This window comes from Atractosteus spatula, chromosome 7 (genome assembly GCF_055471065.1).
Source record: "Atractosteus spatula isolate fAtrSpa1 chromosome 7, fAtrSpa1.hap1, whole genome shotgun sequence".
NCBI classification, from domain to species: Eukaryota; Metazoa; Chordata; class Actinopteri; order Semionotiformes; family Lepisosteidae; genus Atractosteus; species Atractosteus spatula.
Window position 1 is genome coordinate 54,548,931 of NC_142712.1, and position 17,412 is coordinate 54,566,342.

Here is a 17,412-nt window from a genome sequence, read left to right on the forward strand (position 1 = left end):
GTAGGCCAGAAGGACAGTCATTTTTTTTTTCAGTTCATCACGATGCAATGATATACTCCATCCGTATTATTCACTCCTAGTTCTCCTGAATGGCTGCTGTGTCTCATTTTGTTTTCTCGGTGGACCCCTAATGACTGTATTGGAATCAGTTATTGACTTAATCACCCGTTTCCAGTCCTTTATTTGTTTCCTGCAACACCTAGCGTTCTGCATTCCTCTAACAACTGAAATTAACTGGTCCTCTAAACCAGGAGTTCCTACAAGCCGGTAAGCTTCCATGTTTTTTTTTTGTTTCTATTTAAATGTTGGATAATTTAAGTTACGTAACAAATGTAATCATTAAAAAGCAACCATTAACATGTTAAGGCACTGAAAATAAAGAGTTGAAATTAATCATATTATGTATCTTTAAGTATATATTTCCTCTGGGTGCCGAGGATTCTTCACAGAGTCCAAAGACATACAGTTGGATTAATTTGCGTCTGGGGAAAATTGGCCCGGGTGTGAGTCTGTTTGTGTGTGAGCCTAGCTATGGATTGGCGTCTTGTCCAGGGTGTACCCTGCCTTGTGCCCATTGCAACCTGCAACGCTGTATTGGATAAAGGTTCAACTATTTAACTGAGCATGTGGGTGGAACACAATCCAGCTGGTATGTGGGTCTCCCAGCCTAGGACTGGGAATCGCCTGCTCCAAACTATTTGCTTTGCATCAAAACATTATTACTGAACTTATAGAGAAAAAAATTATCAAGTCAGACTTTATTCATAAAATCACAAAAATAAAAAATACAATAACCCAGAAATTGAACAAAACAAATACATTGTGCAGTAATGGAACAAATGCAAAATATCTTTTTTTTTTGGCAATTATGTGTTTTAATGGTATTTCATAGTCTACCAAGTGTTCCAATTACTGCACAATTGAATGTAGTCTTTGTAAAAGACGAATTAGGCTAAAAGGGTAAATTAGGCAAAGTGTAAACGACTTTAGTAAAAGGAAAGAAAGGATAATCACAGTACATAACAGACTTATTGCCAGCTCCATTCAAAAAGTGCTGCAACATCAGACCCATTTTGTGAGCAACCTAAAGATTCTTTAACTTATAGCCTAATAATGCATTATTATCATGTTTGATTACATTATGTTTTTTTAGGAAGAGAATAAGGCACTGAATAATTTGGCAGGTCAGGCATGGGAATCTTTGTTGAACGTTAGAAGGTTCCTGTGTTTGGCTTTGCTACAAAGATCACGTGGCCAAATTTAAGAGTGGAGAGCAGCAACTCTGGCTCAGCATTTGCACAACAGCAATTTAAAAAATGCTAAAAATATTTTTTAAACACCACAGATTTTTCCAGTTCCCCCAAAACTGATTAAGTGTCATTTAGTTTGATTACATGCTGTAGTGCTGTTAATAAAAGTTGGGAACGTGAACTTCTAAAGAAGGTGTGCAGAAAGACATATTGAGCACTGAGCATCCCTTCTCCTCCCAGCCTCATTTCAAGTCTGCCCATCTTCACAGCTCACACCAGAGGGATCGGATAAGAGGAACAGCCTGCCAGCCCACACATGTTTTTCCCTCTTTCAATGTAGAAGTACCTGGGGGGAAAAATCAGCTAATTTATAATGAGTATTTTTTACCACCTATCAATAAATAGAATTAGTCTAAACCAGGTCCAAATCACTGATTGTTTTGCTTACTATACTATTTGCTGATTTAGTTTACATTCTAAGCATTGTGGTACATTGCTCATCAGCACTTTGCTTTGTAGAATGTACTTTTTTGCAGATATGTAATTTAATTGCTTTAGATTAAGAAATTTTCAGCTTAACAAATTCTTTTTTTTTCTGCTAAAGGATAACAGAATTAAAATGTTTTGATTATACTGACACCCACTGCAGATGTCCTGGAAGAACATGGTAGCATATGGAACCTTACCCATTTATCCCCCAGTATTTTCCCCAGGAGTTCTTTACAATCCAGCAAGGGGTGCCATTTTCTTCTCCGTAACCCACAGCGAGCACAGCATGGTTTACTTTGTCTGTAGTGTTGTGACATTCAGTGCTGCAGGAGAAAAAGGCAGAGTCATCCACAGGGCTGGCAGTGTCCGGTACCCCAAACAAGACACAGAACACCAAGCCTCTGCTTCTGTGTGGTAGGAGGCGAATACTTCCTAACTCAAAGGGGAACTGTAACCCTATTTTTAAATTTCGGGGTTAGAAAGAATCGACACTGATCATCGCTTTTCAAACCACAATGAAAGAAAAATGTGCACAGTAACTTGTAAAACCTCCAAATTACACCACAAAAGGTGTGCACAGCGCTATGTTCTGCGATTCAGAACGAGGCAACAAAACGTCCGGTAATGTGTGCGGCCCTATGACATTGTGAACAAGCAGGCTTGTGAATACATCTCTTTTAATCCAATAGAAATATTGCTTTCGATTTTGAGACGGATTTGCCAACAAATACTACTTGTTAACTATGCATGCAGAATAAGTTGGAATATTTCTGTGGTGAAATGTCTGCTACACAGCCTGAATTGATTCACTTGTACATCACGTTACATTAGTCATAACAGAGACTAGTGAGGAGGAAGGGCCAAATTATGTCGCTATTAGTGGGAACTCAAATGCAAATTTGTGACAATATGGCTACTTACGGTACATTCACAAAGTGCACAATTTTATGCTTAATTTGACATTTTAATTTTTTTTTCTATAACCTCAATGAATTTATTTTGTTACCAAGATTTAATAACCGGTCGGAGAAATTGGGACTACAGTTCCCCTTTAAATGGCTAACAAGTTAATACAAGAACACAGTGTGCAGCACAATATTAGAAAAAAAGTTCTGAGCCCCTGTTAAGAGTAAACCTAGGGCCCCTAATAAAAGCCTTTTCATTAATTTGATCATTTTCTCCTTGTCTTCCAACCCTTGTACCAAGCATTTACATCACTCTCTTGTTGTGTGCTGCACCTCACAATTCATATCTACAAGGAATCTGCTGCATGAACTGCATTTTCTTCCATGGATCGAATCACTGCACACTGGGGTCCTGCTGTGATTAAAAAGAGGGCCTGTCTGGGGCAGACAGGCAGGGATACGATGTTGTTCACCACAACATCAGGCTGAGAAGATCAGAGGGACAGGGCAGTTGCCTGTTGACTCTCTGCAGGCCAGCTCAGCTCACCTGCTGTACACTCCATCGTGGTAGTGCATGAAATCGGAGGTCACTTCATAGGCAAAGCTGACGGGGTTGAATCTGGCCACAGCATCCACCATTCCCATTTCATCATACTGAGGGGGAAACAAGAAGAATATTATACAGTATATAATATAATGACAGTATATAATATAATGAAAAGGTCATATCCAGCCAAAAGCGACCCCGTCTCCCCTCTCCCTCGGGGTTTTCAGTGTAAGTTGAGCAGCAGGTGGAAACTCACTTTTGTTATGTTGATGACCTCTTTCACAAAAGCAGCAGCCTTCTCTGGCTTGAACTTGCAGCTACCATTCTGTAAGCAGTAGATAAAAAGAGTATGGAGTTTGGCATGGAATAAACTTCAACGCCTGCCATAGGATGCTTTCTCTATAAACCTGAAGTAAACCTTTAGTTGTGTCTAAAACAACACTTGAGGGTAGAAGGCAAACTATGCATAGCTAGAAAGGCAACCATAAAAACTGTCATCAAAAAACTCTTTACCTTAAGCACTTGACCACACAACTTCCTGCACCTGTCCCTACAAGTACTTTTCCGCCACATTTACAGCTCCTACTGCCGAGAGTAATAACGGAAATCCTACCATTGCTTCATATGGATAGTCAGCTTCACTCATAAGGCCCTTGTTATATTTGATGTATTCAAAAGCTTGACTGGGAAGTCCACTGTCGGAAAGAAGAATGGTACTGGATTACTCATAGTTTGTGAAGAGCATTGTCAGTATATATAACATCTCCTTTGGAAATATGTTAAAATGTATTCTTACTATGCTGCTGTAATATTCTGATGTTATTTATGTTATTTTATTTTACAAGGTGTCACGGGAGTAGGAGATATTCTTGCCTTTATTATGAACTCCCGAAGCCTTTGCAGATGGTCTATCACCTGCTGTTAGAGGCGATTTGCTTTTCTAGACTGGTTTTCACACTATATAAATAAAATCACTATTTTGCTCTTTTGTGTCCATTTCCCTAAAGCACTGCCTATTTAAAGAGAGCACAACACTTTGATACCCCACCTGGTGTCGTAAGTAATAGGCAAGACCCATTTATACAGCAGGACATTTAACTGGAACAGTTCAGATTGAAATAACTGAAATGACTGCTGAGCTCTAACCACTACTCCATGCTGCTACCCCTGATCTGAAACCAGGCAGACAGTAAGTCTATAATCTCATACTAGCTAAGATACCTGCAGCCCATAGTTGTGCTTTGGGGTGAATCCTTTTGTGTCTTTGCAATGCAGACTGATGCCCACTGAGCAATACAGGAGAGGCAACTGTCTTGTGATGTTAACCAGTTGCAAACCTGAGGTTCACAGGGAGATTTGGGTACACTGTCTGCCACTTAGTGTGATCCAAATACCCCTAGGGGTTTTGAGTGATCTTCCACATCAATCATATTCACTAAGGCTGGCAACAACATGAATCTGGATGTTGTAAAGCACTACTAAAAACATTAAGATGGAAAATAAGGGGAAACAGACAATGGAAATCCAGTGTCCAGGTGCCTAAAAACCTTGGTCATAATTTTTCCTGTAGGCAAATATCCATCTCTTTGAAAGTGAAATGGAAGTCTCTGGAAATGCACTCCAAAGGTTTCCCCATTTTCCTTGGGAAGAAATGCGGCTAACACACAGATGACATTGAATTGTAGCATGCATTGTCATGGTTATGGTCAACAAAATTTCCAAAGACTACAGATAAATGGCCATTAACCACTACATGTTGGGAGATGATTACAAAACAATCTACAAAAAGCTTTCCTGTACCGTTATGGTGAAAGAAACAAAAAACAGACCAGGCCAGTGAAGTTTTATTCATGAAGAGAAACACGAGGAGCCGAGTAACTGTGTACTGCTAATCACCTTCTTGGAATGTATACTCACCCTGAGCAGCCATGATTATTGAAAGCCTGAGCACAGTCCACCAGCTGCTGTTCTGACTTTAAACAGAAGAATACAAAGGAAGAAGAAGGAACAGCCAATTAGTGTTCAGATATGTAAGAATTTAACCAAACATCACAGTTTTCTAACAGCATCAGGGGGAGAGTGGCCTAACAGTTTATCCTTTATCCTAACAGTTTATTATGTGGTATAATTTTTCCCAGTCTATATTCTTTAGAAAAACTTCCAAATAAAAAATGCTAACAAACAGACCATTTGTTTTAAAAAAGGTCACAAGAGGGAGAGTTTTTATCCAGGTATGTTTGCTGTTCCTGTTTTATTCCATTATCTTTCCAGACCAATAACACGCCCAGATCTAAAGACTTAGTTATTTTAAAATGGCTAAATTAAAGAGTGCGATCTATTGTCTTTTAACCATCTGGTTGTATCTTGTGGGAAAGTTGCTGACAAAAAAAGCAGAACTTTACTCACCAGAAGGGGAAGTTTCTTTGTTGCTATGGCGATTACAGACTCCAGGCAGCCTGTGGTAGAAAATGTCCAACAGCTGCCACAAGGCCCCTGTAACATCATACATGATTGAACTTCTCAACAAATGGGCACACTCATTTCAGAAGTGAATGAGCAGAAACTATGTTCATGCTGGACTTCTCCACCTTTTGTCTGTCTCCCTCTGCCTCTGTGATCTTCCCTATAGTACAGTACACTACCTGTGCAAGGTTCACTGGGCCATTTTCATTAAACATTAACCACCACCATACCTCAGATACATTTAAAAAAAAATTATAAGGAGATGTTTAAGTTGCCCAATTGGAGCTCTTAAATTATGATACTAAACCTTTCCTATGGTACATTTCATTGCTTCAGAGTTATTTTTCTGTTTGGAAACGCGCAGACATAAAACTCATACAGTGTGGTAATCCTTGGTACTGTACTGAATCATACTGCCCAATCAGCACAACTTTACAAAAATGAACAAAGAATGCAGACATAAAGAACTGTTGCAAGAGAACAAGTACAGGTTTATTCCATGCGGAATGGAAAAGAATCGAGACACACGTTTTGGCTGCGGAACCTTCTTCAGGTGTGAAACACTGCGTCTCTTTTCTTTTCCTTTCAGTGTAGAATAAACCTGTACTTGTTGCTTTGCAGCCTACATGTGCTGAAACAGCTCTCTACTTGAACTCCGTAAAGAATTGTTTGTATGTATGCAACACATATACAAACGGTTCTCCTTCAATTCTGCTCTCTTTCCCCTTCAAAAGAAACCAGCTGCTTAGAGGAAGTGGCCACTGTGATACTGTGGCTAACATGCCAGAGTGATCACGAGTGGAATTCAGATTAGAATGACTTGTTTTATCTCTTGGTTTCTGGTGAAATCCTATCTTTTGTGCACCTGATGTAATTTTGCAGGGCTCTGTCAATTGTGCCTGCACATCCTAAAGGCACCCCACTCCCTGTGTGTGATCTGTGAGCAGCTGTACTGTACCTGATTCTTAACAGGTGTTACAAAGTCCCCTTTCTGTCTCCAATCTACAGAATCTGGGTATGGCCCACGGCTGCTGAGATGGTTCCCTTTAGTGGCAGAGCAGTTCTGAAAAAGGAAAGTTCCTCCATTCATTAGGTAATCATCAGTGTTTATAATACAAAACAATAGAGCAGCTGTGATACAGAACAGCATGCTATTCATATAAGATAGCACACAAACCACAGAAGTCTGTGTACCATGTATCAAGTACTGCACATGATATTCATGGGTTGTGTTAAGGCATTTAGAAAAATTAGTTATAACCTTAGAAAAACCCTCACCAGGAAGATGGCTTTCTGAAAATGACTGGATGAACATAAATAATTAAGTACAGTTCCACTGGGACTAATATGTCACTTTAAAATCAGGATCTGATTTTTTTTGCACACACGACTGGGACCGAGCTGTGCACTGAGGTTGATGATATAGGGTGTAGTACCGTTGCCAAGCCCTGCAACAGTGAATGTGGCTCTGAAACATTAGATTTAATCTTTCTGATACAGTTCTGTGATCTTCTGGGCAGACAAGGGCAACTAACCGGACAGTTTTACATGTGCAATACAGTACAGTACCTGGGGCTCTGTCAGAAGAAAGGATTTCCTGAATTCAGAAAAGGTCATGTCAGAAAACTGATTAAGACCCACTGAAAAAGATAAGTTCATCATTAGATTCATTAGATCCTAAATAATGACAAAGAGAAAAAAATGATCATGTAAGCTGTGGTTCCCTACTTCTAAATTTGTGGTTCCCTGCATTGTGATGATCTATCTTTCTCTTATTCTCAGTGAAAATCTGCAGCCTGTGGTAGTACTCCTCCAATTCGTACTGCTTGTTGTACTGCAGAAGACAGAGGAAAATAAAAAAAATAGTCTTAATGAACAATGTTTTCTTGCAGTCAATGTTAACATTTGTTTTGTATTTTCTAAACAAGTATTTACAATTAAAAGGAATAAGATAAGCTAAAGGGATTCAGCCAAGAGAGTGAAATTTTCCATTTTCATTCATTGTATTCTACAAAACACGTACACTCCATTGTCTCTATCAAATGACCTGTATCAATACCATTGTTTAAGTAAATCCACTAAATAGATTTTATGACTTTCACAGGTACCTCAGAATCACACCCACAACATTTTTTTTATTCAGGCATCTTTGGTACAGTATGTATCTTCCCATCAAATTCAGTTGTGACTCATTCTCGTTCCTGTTTCAAATGTATTGTACATTTTCCTGCCCCTTTACACCACACGGTTTTAACGGTGAAAATTATCATTTCCCCGTACAGTAAAACCTGTTAAACGCTGACATCCGTCACAGAAGTCGACTGGTGCTTTTTCGCCGCGGAAAGCCCCCGGTTTTTCTGGCCTTAACAGCATGTACAGACGATTAAGTAATATACTGTATTACCTGCGACATCCAGAACTTGAACTGAAATTCCTCTGCAAGATAAATAATGATGGTTATGAAGACGACGTTCTAACGAAGGCAATGGGAGTAATGAAAATCTGTGTTGTTACCATTATCAAAATTAGCTATACTGTAGCTGAAGCTAGCGTATAACTGTATCGGTATTCATGTCAAAGCTGAGGAGTACCGGCTGCACCTTAAGATGATACTGTAAGCACACCAGCAATCTGTTATTTCATTAGTGTACAGTATTCGTGTGACAAGGATCAGCTTTTATAACGTAATCAAAATTAATCAAGAAACATCGATTTCTTTTTTTATGGTACTATGCGTCACATTGCCCGGTGTCTAGATGTGTACGGGGACAATTGGGAACTGCGACAACTCTTTCTGTAGCAAGGCAGTCCAGGATATTTAATATGATTTACTGTATAACTTACCTTCTGTGGACACCAGCGGGGAAAGGCTAGCGGTGTGTAGTCCTACTAGGATCAACAAAGCGACGCTGAGGAGCGCCATGGTCCGTTCTGTTTCTCGCAAGACTACAAACTGAAGTGTCATTTTATCTCAGGGTGCATCACGTGATGCACGATGTCTCACTGTAGTTCCTGGAACGTAAACAGTCAGCTACAAACCATTTCATTTCCTTGTGAAACAATGTATTTCTCTCTCACACACCATTCAACACAACAGAATTAAACTAGCAGAATGAAAGCCACCTTAACTACTGACGGAACCGTGTACAAATTTATTACAAATCCTGTTCTGTAACAAATAATACATTCTGTGCTTTATTGATCTTAAGCATATCCACTATACAGGACCCTTACGTATTGTTTACTGTCACTAAAGTAGATTGCACTTTGTACTGGTACTGCATATGCGGCTAAATCATCACCTCGCTTTGAGGGGATTACAAGTATTCAAGTCAACACAACTTATTTCTTCAGAATGAACAGTGAAACACAAAGCAGTTCAAAGTGTTTTCACACAAGTGGAAGCTGCATGGAAGAGCATTTGAGACATTTCTTTGGTCAGAAGGTTGTGGGAGTGTGGAACAAGCTGCACAGCCATGTTGTTGAAGTGAACTTCAGCTCTTGGCTGGATAAACTATTTCACAACTCCTGAATGAGATACAGTAGAAGGCCTCCTCTTGTTTATAAGCTTTCTTATCTTCTTATGGCTGGGTGATGTGGAACAGTTGTTTTTTTCTTCTGTGCAGTGTTTTATGTAAGCCTGTTGTGTTTTTAAATGTGTATGTGTGTGTGTGTGGGGGGGTCTCATTATTTAAATCTTTACTTTTACTTAGAGCAGTCTAAAATCAGTAGTTGTTCATTATAGAAAATAAGTATTACCCTAACTGTATCACCTGGAGAAGATCCATTGCAAGGCATAGCATTGCCATAAATATATATTTATAAATATTAATATCTTAAGATATATAAATATGTATTTATACAGTTCACTGCAGTAAGAACCACTTACAGTACATAGGAAAAGTAAGCACAGTCACTTTATTATTTCTGCCAGCAGTTGACAGGTCTGAAAGAGGAGGTACAGTACAACAGTATTACAGCAGTATCAGTAACTCCATGATACTTCATCAGATATACATTTCCTTCTGTAAAGAACAAGTTTTTGCTTGAAACACTTATTATTATATTAATCATGTCCATCATTAGTGTTGCAATCAGAACGTTATATTGTGGAACATGACAGTCAAATTGTGAACATTAATTTCAGAGGTGCAATAGGTTTCTCTGCTTCCTTCCAGCCTCATGTGCAGGTTACCAAAGAACAACAAATAATTATCTGACAAGGTCTCAGTATATAGTTACTGTATATTGTACAGATTTATGGAATTGAGAACAAAGTGTCTCAGTGTTAGAGTTCCAGTGGATTTGATGGATTTGTGTGTGTGTGTTAGATCCAGATTTTCAAATTCCACCCAGTTCCTCAACATCAAACTCAAATCTCTTTGAAATCAGCGTTTTTGCACTCGCACAATTCACCTTTGTATCCATCCAAGCTCATAAGGCTTATGACAGGGGAAAGTATTTCACAACTTAGAATGGACAAAAGGCTACAATGAGAAAAAGGTTTCAGCAACAGTGCAATCCATAATTCTGGAATGAAAACTTTGCAGGAAACCGCAATGAAAGTTTGAGATATGTCGAACAATCTAGCAAGAATGACTCATATTTCCTTGGCTTCCTCTTATCAAAAGGTTCTGCGATGGGAGAGAAATGCAAAATAAAACACTCAAAAAGACAACTTTCCCCCTGAGATAAAGTAGATTTATTAGCAAGAGGTAATCAGGAAACATACATTTTTATACAAAACTGGAAATATTTTGCGAGCTGTAAGTGGAAATAAGTTTTAAGGATTGAAAGATAATTCTCATACCACTGAATATTGCTCACAGCAAAACGTTTGTCTTTGTTCTCTTATATATAATTAGATTATTTCTTTTTCTTTAAACCTCTGGTAGATATAGTGAAGCATGCCTGCCACTGGAGTGTTAGCTGTATTGTATCTGTACTGTACATTGTAAAAATACATACAAATATTCACAGAATAAGCACTACATTACTATATTCCTGCTAAAAGAGTTCGTTATAGACAGGATTACAGTATATGTAAAACACTTGAAAGTTGTCCTCTACTTCTACATTGTGGTACTTAATCACAAATTCTTTAGCATTTTTATTTAACTAAGCTTGTCTTCAGCATGTAATGTTGTAAAGAAGTGTGCTTCACACTGGTACACATTAAGAAATATATAGTGCTGTATGTAGAAAATATACAGCATACGATTCCTTTAGGTGAACTGGAAAGATTCTACAAAAAAATACTCAAAGATGCAGTATCCCTTCAGTTTTTCCAAGACTTTTGCTTTAAGCTCTATTACAAAATTACGTTTTAAAATGCTGCAAGCTGAAAAGCATATACATTTTCTTTATACTGTACAATAATCCATATGACAATGATAATGTTCCACAGTTAGGAAGAAAAGAGGTGTTCATTAAAATATACAGTATTATTAATTCACGTCATTTTTCTTCGTATCAACTGCAGCACTTTTCCTTTAACGTATATTCTAATGTTGATTTATTATCATATCTTCTCAGTGCAATCTACAATAATAATCCACTCATCGTCTATAACTGCTTAGTTCAGTGTAGGGTCATGATAACATACCCTGGCAGACAACAGATGCAGGAAAGAAGACCTCTTGAATGGTACACCAGTCCATTGCAGTGTAGAATAATAATATAATTTATTTAGCACACACTTTTGTCTAAGTCCACTTAGCCACTGCAAGTGATTACAAAGTACTGCTGCAGAGTCTTTGACAATGGGACTCCACTCTCAAGTCTCATTTGAAAGGCAGAGCACAAGACAGTTCTGTAACCTGTAAGTTACTTTGCAGACAGTTTCAGGGTGTGAGACAAGAATCAAGTGTCACACTCTGTGCTCTTTAGTATTTGGCCATCTTGTCTCAAAATCATCTCTGAAAGAAAACAAGGGGCTTCTTAACAATGTGGACTGAACTCCAGAAATATACACTACACCTTTTTCACTCTGCCCTCAGAATACAAAGATCCTTGTAGAAAATATGTTATTTCTGTCAATTTTATTGCCAAAACAAGAAATACTGCATCTTTATCCACTATTCCCATATTTTCTTATGTTAATTTAATTAAATTCATTTTAAATAGTTTATTTCCAAATGTATTTGTAAAATTTGCCTTTAAGGATTGGAGCCTCTTATTCCAGCTCACACTTCATCATAGGAAGATCATAGGAAGGTTCTCCAAAGATTATGGTGACCATCACTCACGATATCAACAACAACAACAAGAACACGAACATAAGAGAATAATACTGGATTGTACTGGATTGGGTTGAGTGAAAACTTGTTTATATCTCACAGAATAATTCTGAAGGCTTATGCAAAAACCTCCTTCAATCCCAGGGACTCCAGAAATTGCCTTACACATGGCAATAAAAACATTATTCAAACAACTTGAATTAGCAAACCTTAAAATTTGTCTTTTTACTGTTCCTTTTTTCCTTCAGATAACTTTGTAACTTTATAACTTTTACTTAAGTAATACCTATTACTGCGATATATCAGAGTTAAATAGCTTTCTAAGCAATTAAATGGATTACTACTTAGTTCTATAATGACAGGTAATTCAGTGATTATCTATTCTCTCCAGTAAGAAGGACTGGACAGCTTGAAGGGTCAACTGCCTGTGTTGTAGAACACGGCTTCCCAATTCTGTTCCCAGAACCAGAACTACATACAGTACCATCTGGTTTCTGTTGCAGCCCAGCTTTCAGTTACCCAATCAACCCTTAATTGACTTAATAATAGGATTAATTTGAACTGTTTGACTGATTTCAGCTCTTCAACATGTTGGAAGTTGCATTTTAACTATTGTTTTTCACAAGTAACACGAGATCTTGAATGTCAAATGTGGTAATTCAACTAAGGCTTAAATTAGGTAACGAAGGTGGACTGAAATAAAAACCAGTAGGTGTGTGGGCTTCCAGGATCTGGGAACCCTGTTCTGAAACAAAATATAAATGCCCAAAGCCATTGTCAAAGGAGCACCTGGAAATAATACATCTGCAATTAACAAGATTCCGACTGCTCACGTGTGATGTAGTCTGTCATATTACCTATCTAGAACAAAGGGGAAATCTGATATTTAAGAATGGGTACTGCTGCCAAAGCCATCAATTTACTACTAAATAGAGATCCTGCAATGTGTAATCACGGCCATCTGAGACAGATCTGGCTCAAGCAATACAAATAAAACATTGTTTTTTATCATTGATGCTGGCTTTAAACATTAATCAGCACTAAAAAGCAAACAAAACTAAACAATGTTTTTGTTTTATGGGAAACTTGACTGTCCTGTCCCCATATTAGATTAACAAAGCTTCATGGTTTAGACTACCACGTTTATGTGTTAGTTATAATATATATAGTATATTAGTTATAGTTTTATATTAATATTTGATTCCTATTTTTTACATTGCTACATATTTTTGCACTAGCTAATAATGAAAATAAGTAAATGTTTCTCCCCTAAATAAGTATTTATCTGCTCTTATTGAATCTTACTGGAAGTGCAGGATTTGACTCTATATAAAGAACTTGATTTAAAAATAATTTTGAAATATTTTTTAATGGTATAGTATTAAAATACACCTTTACACATGCCACCCATCAGTAAGATTTAACAATGCACAGCTGGGTACCCAGTAATAACTGCTGTCATTTGTTTCCTTTAATCTTCCTTTTTATTGTTGTAGAAAATAACTGGATTGTATGATCAAATGCAGACAAAAAAACAACAATAAATAACAAATAAGCTTCTAAATATATTCCCTCCCCCCAAAAAACTTTTATCTTTACATATAAATTCTCATTAGGCTTCTAGTTAACTTCTAATAACAAGGATACACTGCTCCTTTCAGCAACACATACTAGAAGGATATGTCTAAGGTTATCTAATACAAATAATAGCCTATGTACATATAATATAGTATTTGTACAGTCTGTGGGCCTCATGTTCCTCTTCAGGCTGGTATTTTTGGCTCTATTCTGAGAGAGGCTTCATACAGGCTTTCTTCATCCAGAACGAAGCTATTGTCCAGTAAGTACTGTGTCACCTAAAGAAGTAGCATAATAGGATTTAAATAAATTACGATATTCACTCACATGGCTTTTCTAAGGCAATATAAAGGAAAGCAACTACACCTCTAAGCAATCAGTGACAATCGTGAAGAAGGAAGATTATATGTAAGATGTAATGCAATTATGAAAAAGTCCTAAAAGGTGCCGACTGAGCCAAAGCGAGGGAGATCATCAAGATCAGCACATACACAACTATCTAAAGTCAGATGTGGAAGATAAGTTTGGGAAGATTTGAGATAGAAAATAGGAAGCACCTTCTTTACTTTGCTTGTGGTATAAAGTCTTTTAATAAATTAGATTGATGGGATTCTTTCATTATGCTGCTAGCAGCCAAAGAAAGAGTCTCCTTTGGTTTGTAACTTTTCTCAGGTCCTTAAGATGTCTCACAAAAAGCACATCGGGACAGAAAAATCTTAGATAACTAATAAATCAGAGTAAGATACAGTGCACTGAACAGTGCAGCCTCGTATCTCTTCACACAGGACTAGAGCTAGGGATGGTGATGTCCTTTGTTCATGAATTAGTAAGTCTGAACGTAGGATATTTAAGTTCTGAAGATCTGAAAAGATATGTCTAACTGTGAAAATGTTTCAAAGTGTATGCTGTGCTAGGAAATACTCCAATCCATATACGTATTGCTGAAGAGCACAGTGCTGTCATGATTCAGAACAAAATTACTTTGCAGCTGTAGCATTGACATCCACAAATGCAAAAGTTCACTGCATTTTGTCACATGCTTAAAAAATGCTTACCTTAGGCTGGTGATCAATTTTGTAGGCTGTTTGTTGGAACTGTCTGATTTCTCTAATGATATGGGAAATCTGGGGACACAGGAAGACCTTATCTTAAAATCAAGGTTAAGAGGGAGATGGTGGGTGGGGTGAGGGTGAGGATCTTTTTAGTTTTCAGCACTCTGCAGTATGCATTTATAAAGCAGTGCAACTAAGAGAGTGCCTCTCAACTGGCACATCTTCAAACCTTTCTATTACTGTTAATTATTTGCATTCTCCAACACTGAGCCAACACATAGAATAAAGCCAATGGGATGTGCAGCTACAGTATTACTGCGCAAGACCTCTCAGTTTGTTATCTGGATTTTGAGTGAACTTTGCCAGCACCTAAATGATAAAACATATTGACTTACCAGAACAAAACATCCTAACTGGCAAATATAAAATAAGTTTTACTGGAGACTGACTTTGAATTTGTGGTCAAGAGGTGCTCTAAGAAGCATAGACTGTACTGACTGTGAACACATACTGGCATGCTGTGAGGTAGATAAACGACATCAATAAAATTTGTCACAGTAGTAGGTTATCAACACTACATTTAGGCCATATTTTCCAAAGTATTTTCATCTGAGGGAAAATGGTTTTGCTAAATAAACCTGGAATGGGTGGTATATGGAACACATTTACCATCCTCATCTTAGAGAAGTTGACCAAGTTGTCCTCAGTGTAGTTGGGAGTCCCTTCCTCGATGAAGGCCAGGTCTGTGAGATACATGCCCAGGTAAGGAACACAGGGAGGGTCACAGCTGAAACACAGAGAGCAGAGAGGCAGAGCAGATCAGATACAGTACAACCATCCACAGTTGGGGATCTTGATGAGACGAAGATGGAATCTTTTTCTGTAGCATGCTTGATCTAAAATGCTCCTGTGATGCATTTTGCAATGCATTGATGCATTGAGATAACACAGACATTTACAATGAATCACAGAGATTCTGTTTATTACATAATGTATAGACACACTGCCAAGTCTTCAATATCACCCAAGGCAGTGAACATGCTAGTAGTGTCTTTTGAATTTATTAAAGTTGATTCTGTGAGGTCCTTTAAGAAAATGACTTGATAACGTTCTTCACTATTTATGTAAAATATTTCAATGTTTCCTTTAAACTCTATTGACACACAGCACATTTTTGCCACTCCTCCAGCTGGGTTTCTTGGATTCTGTAAGTAATGGCTCAGGGCAAAGGAAGGTCAAACATTTGGCCAGTTCTATCTGGTCTCTGTACCACTCTGGCACACAGCTTGGAAATTAAGTTTTGGATGGCAAAGCAAAGAACTCAGGGAGACATTAGAGTTGTATTTGTCTTGTTAGGGGTCAATGAAACACTTACTTCTTCAAAGCCTCCCTGAGGTTTTTAAACCTGCCCTCGGATGAAACCAGCTTCTGCAGCTTGTCGGTCAGAGCCTTGGTCTACAAGAGAGAAGACAGACCTTCTTTCAGTTATGGTAGCACTCCACAGTAAAGGAAGGGACAAACCTGACAGGACTCCTCTCCTTCTTAGTGAATGATATGATTATGAGGACACCTGTTTTCTACATGGGCTAGAGAGCTTGAAGGTATAAAGGCAGCGACTTGCATGATTTTTCTCTTTCTAAAGTAATTTATGTTTATTTAGAAATTAAGTTTCATCACAGAGAAAAAAAGGGTTCACAGAACACTTTGGTTGGGATGTTATGCAATAACTTAATAATTGTCTATAAAGTGTATTATTATGTCACATGCATGTGCAACTCTTTCCAGCACAGATGCTTAGGTTTTTAGCTGTTAAGCAAATATAAGGCAATCCTTCATGAATAAAACCAGTAGCATGGCATAGCAAAACCGTAGTAAAATAGAGTATAATAAAGCACTGTTAACATGTTAAGTCACAATAAAATCCAGACGAAGCCATGTAAGGTAAATGTGTGGTATAAGCATGGTAAATGTGTAGAAATATGGAAATATACTGAGCTGCAAAAGAAATATGACTCTGCTAATACATGTTTTTGGAAAAACAAGGTAGGCATATTCTGAAGATAAGATCACTTTATTGGCCATCTACAATTTCTTGCATCAGGAATTTGCCTTTTTGCATACCCCAGCTTGCTCTCCCTGACACACGCAGGCACACAGACAGGGAGAGAGAAGCTTGGGGTCAGAATGCAGGGTCAGCCATTTACTGTATATGGCATCCCTGGAGCAGTTGTGGTTAAGGGCCTTGCTCAGGGGCCCAACGGAGCAGGATTCCTCTGCTGGCCACGGGATACAAACTGGCAACCTTCCAGCCACAGGCGCAGATCCTTAGCCACAGAGCCACCCCACCACAAATGAAGTTTTTGGCTTCATTTTGTTTGATTTTAATGCATTACAAAAATATATACAGGTACATGATTCAGGACTGAGCATGAGACACTTGAGTGACTTTGTTTTATGACTACTAAATAAGCATTAGTAAGAGAGATGACTGAGCACAGGTGACAAGGCTATTTAACCTGCTGAATCTCAAGCTGGTAAAAATCAAGAAGGCAAACCCAGTGACCTAGTAAGATGTCACAGATATACGCAGTCTGACAATAACCCAACTTTGATCTGGGAAGTCAGAAGACAAAGCACCTTACCAAGATCTACAGGGAGGGCCAATTTGAAATTAGCAAGAGTATTAAAGAATTCCACTTGCCCACTCTCCCAGCCTTCACAGTAGAGAAACAGCAGAATGAGTGTACCTGTGTCACGCCAGTTTAATAAAATGTCAGTGCACCTGCTACAAAAAGAGATGATCATTTTTCAGTCATAACTTAGTAAATTTGTTGCAAGAGACTTATACTGTTCTTTTGAAGTTCTACATACTGCACGACACAAACCTAT

General features: G+C 38.0%; 2 protein-coding genes across 2 annotated transcripts in view; both read right to left on the reverse strand.

Annotated features, from left to right (window-relative positions):
* Positions 1-743: 743 nt before the first annotated feature.
* On the reverse strand, positions 744-8,680 carry ctsh (cathepsin H). The gene is made up of 12 exons (XM_088920399.1): positions 8,499-8,680; positions 8,059-8,090; positions 7,383-7,488; positions 7,224-7,294; positions 6,613-6,717; positions 5,598-5,684; positions 5,109-5,164; positions 3,805-3,886; positions 3,448-3,516; positions 3,192-3,298; positions 1,937-2,062; positions 744-1,596 (listed from the first exon to the last, which is right to left on the reverse strand). Exons 1-12 carry the CDS (start codon positions 8,617-8,619, stop codon positions 1,521-1,523), a joined length of 1,038 nt encoding a protein of 345 aa, XP_088776525.1. The 5' UTR covers positions 8,620-8,680; the 3' UTR covers positions 744-1,520.
* A 4,674-nt stretch (positions 8,681-13,354) lies between these two features.
* rasgrf1 (Ras protein specific guanine nucleotide releasing factor 1) overlaps positions 13,355-17,412 on the reverse strand; it is a 44,783-nt gene continuing 40,725 nt past the window's right edge. Inside the window, exons 24-27 of the mRNA XM_088921837.1 lie at positions 15,899-15,978; positions 15,193-15,310; positions 14,527-14,595; positions 13,355-13,749 (exon numbers count right to left, since the gene is read on the reverse strand). Coding sequence (XP_088777963.1) covers positions 13,657-13,749; positions 14,527-14,595; positions 15,193-15,310; positions 15,899-15,978 — 360 coding nt within the window. The 3' untranslated portion in view covers positions 13,355-13,656. The remainder of the gene's footprint in view (positions 13,750-14,526; positions 14,596-15,192; positions 15,311-15,898; positions 15,979-17,412) is intronic.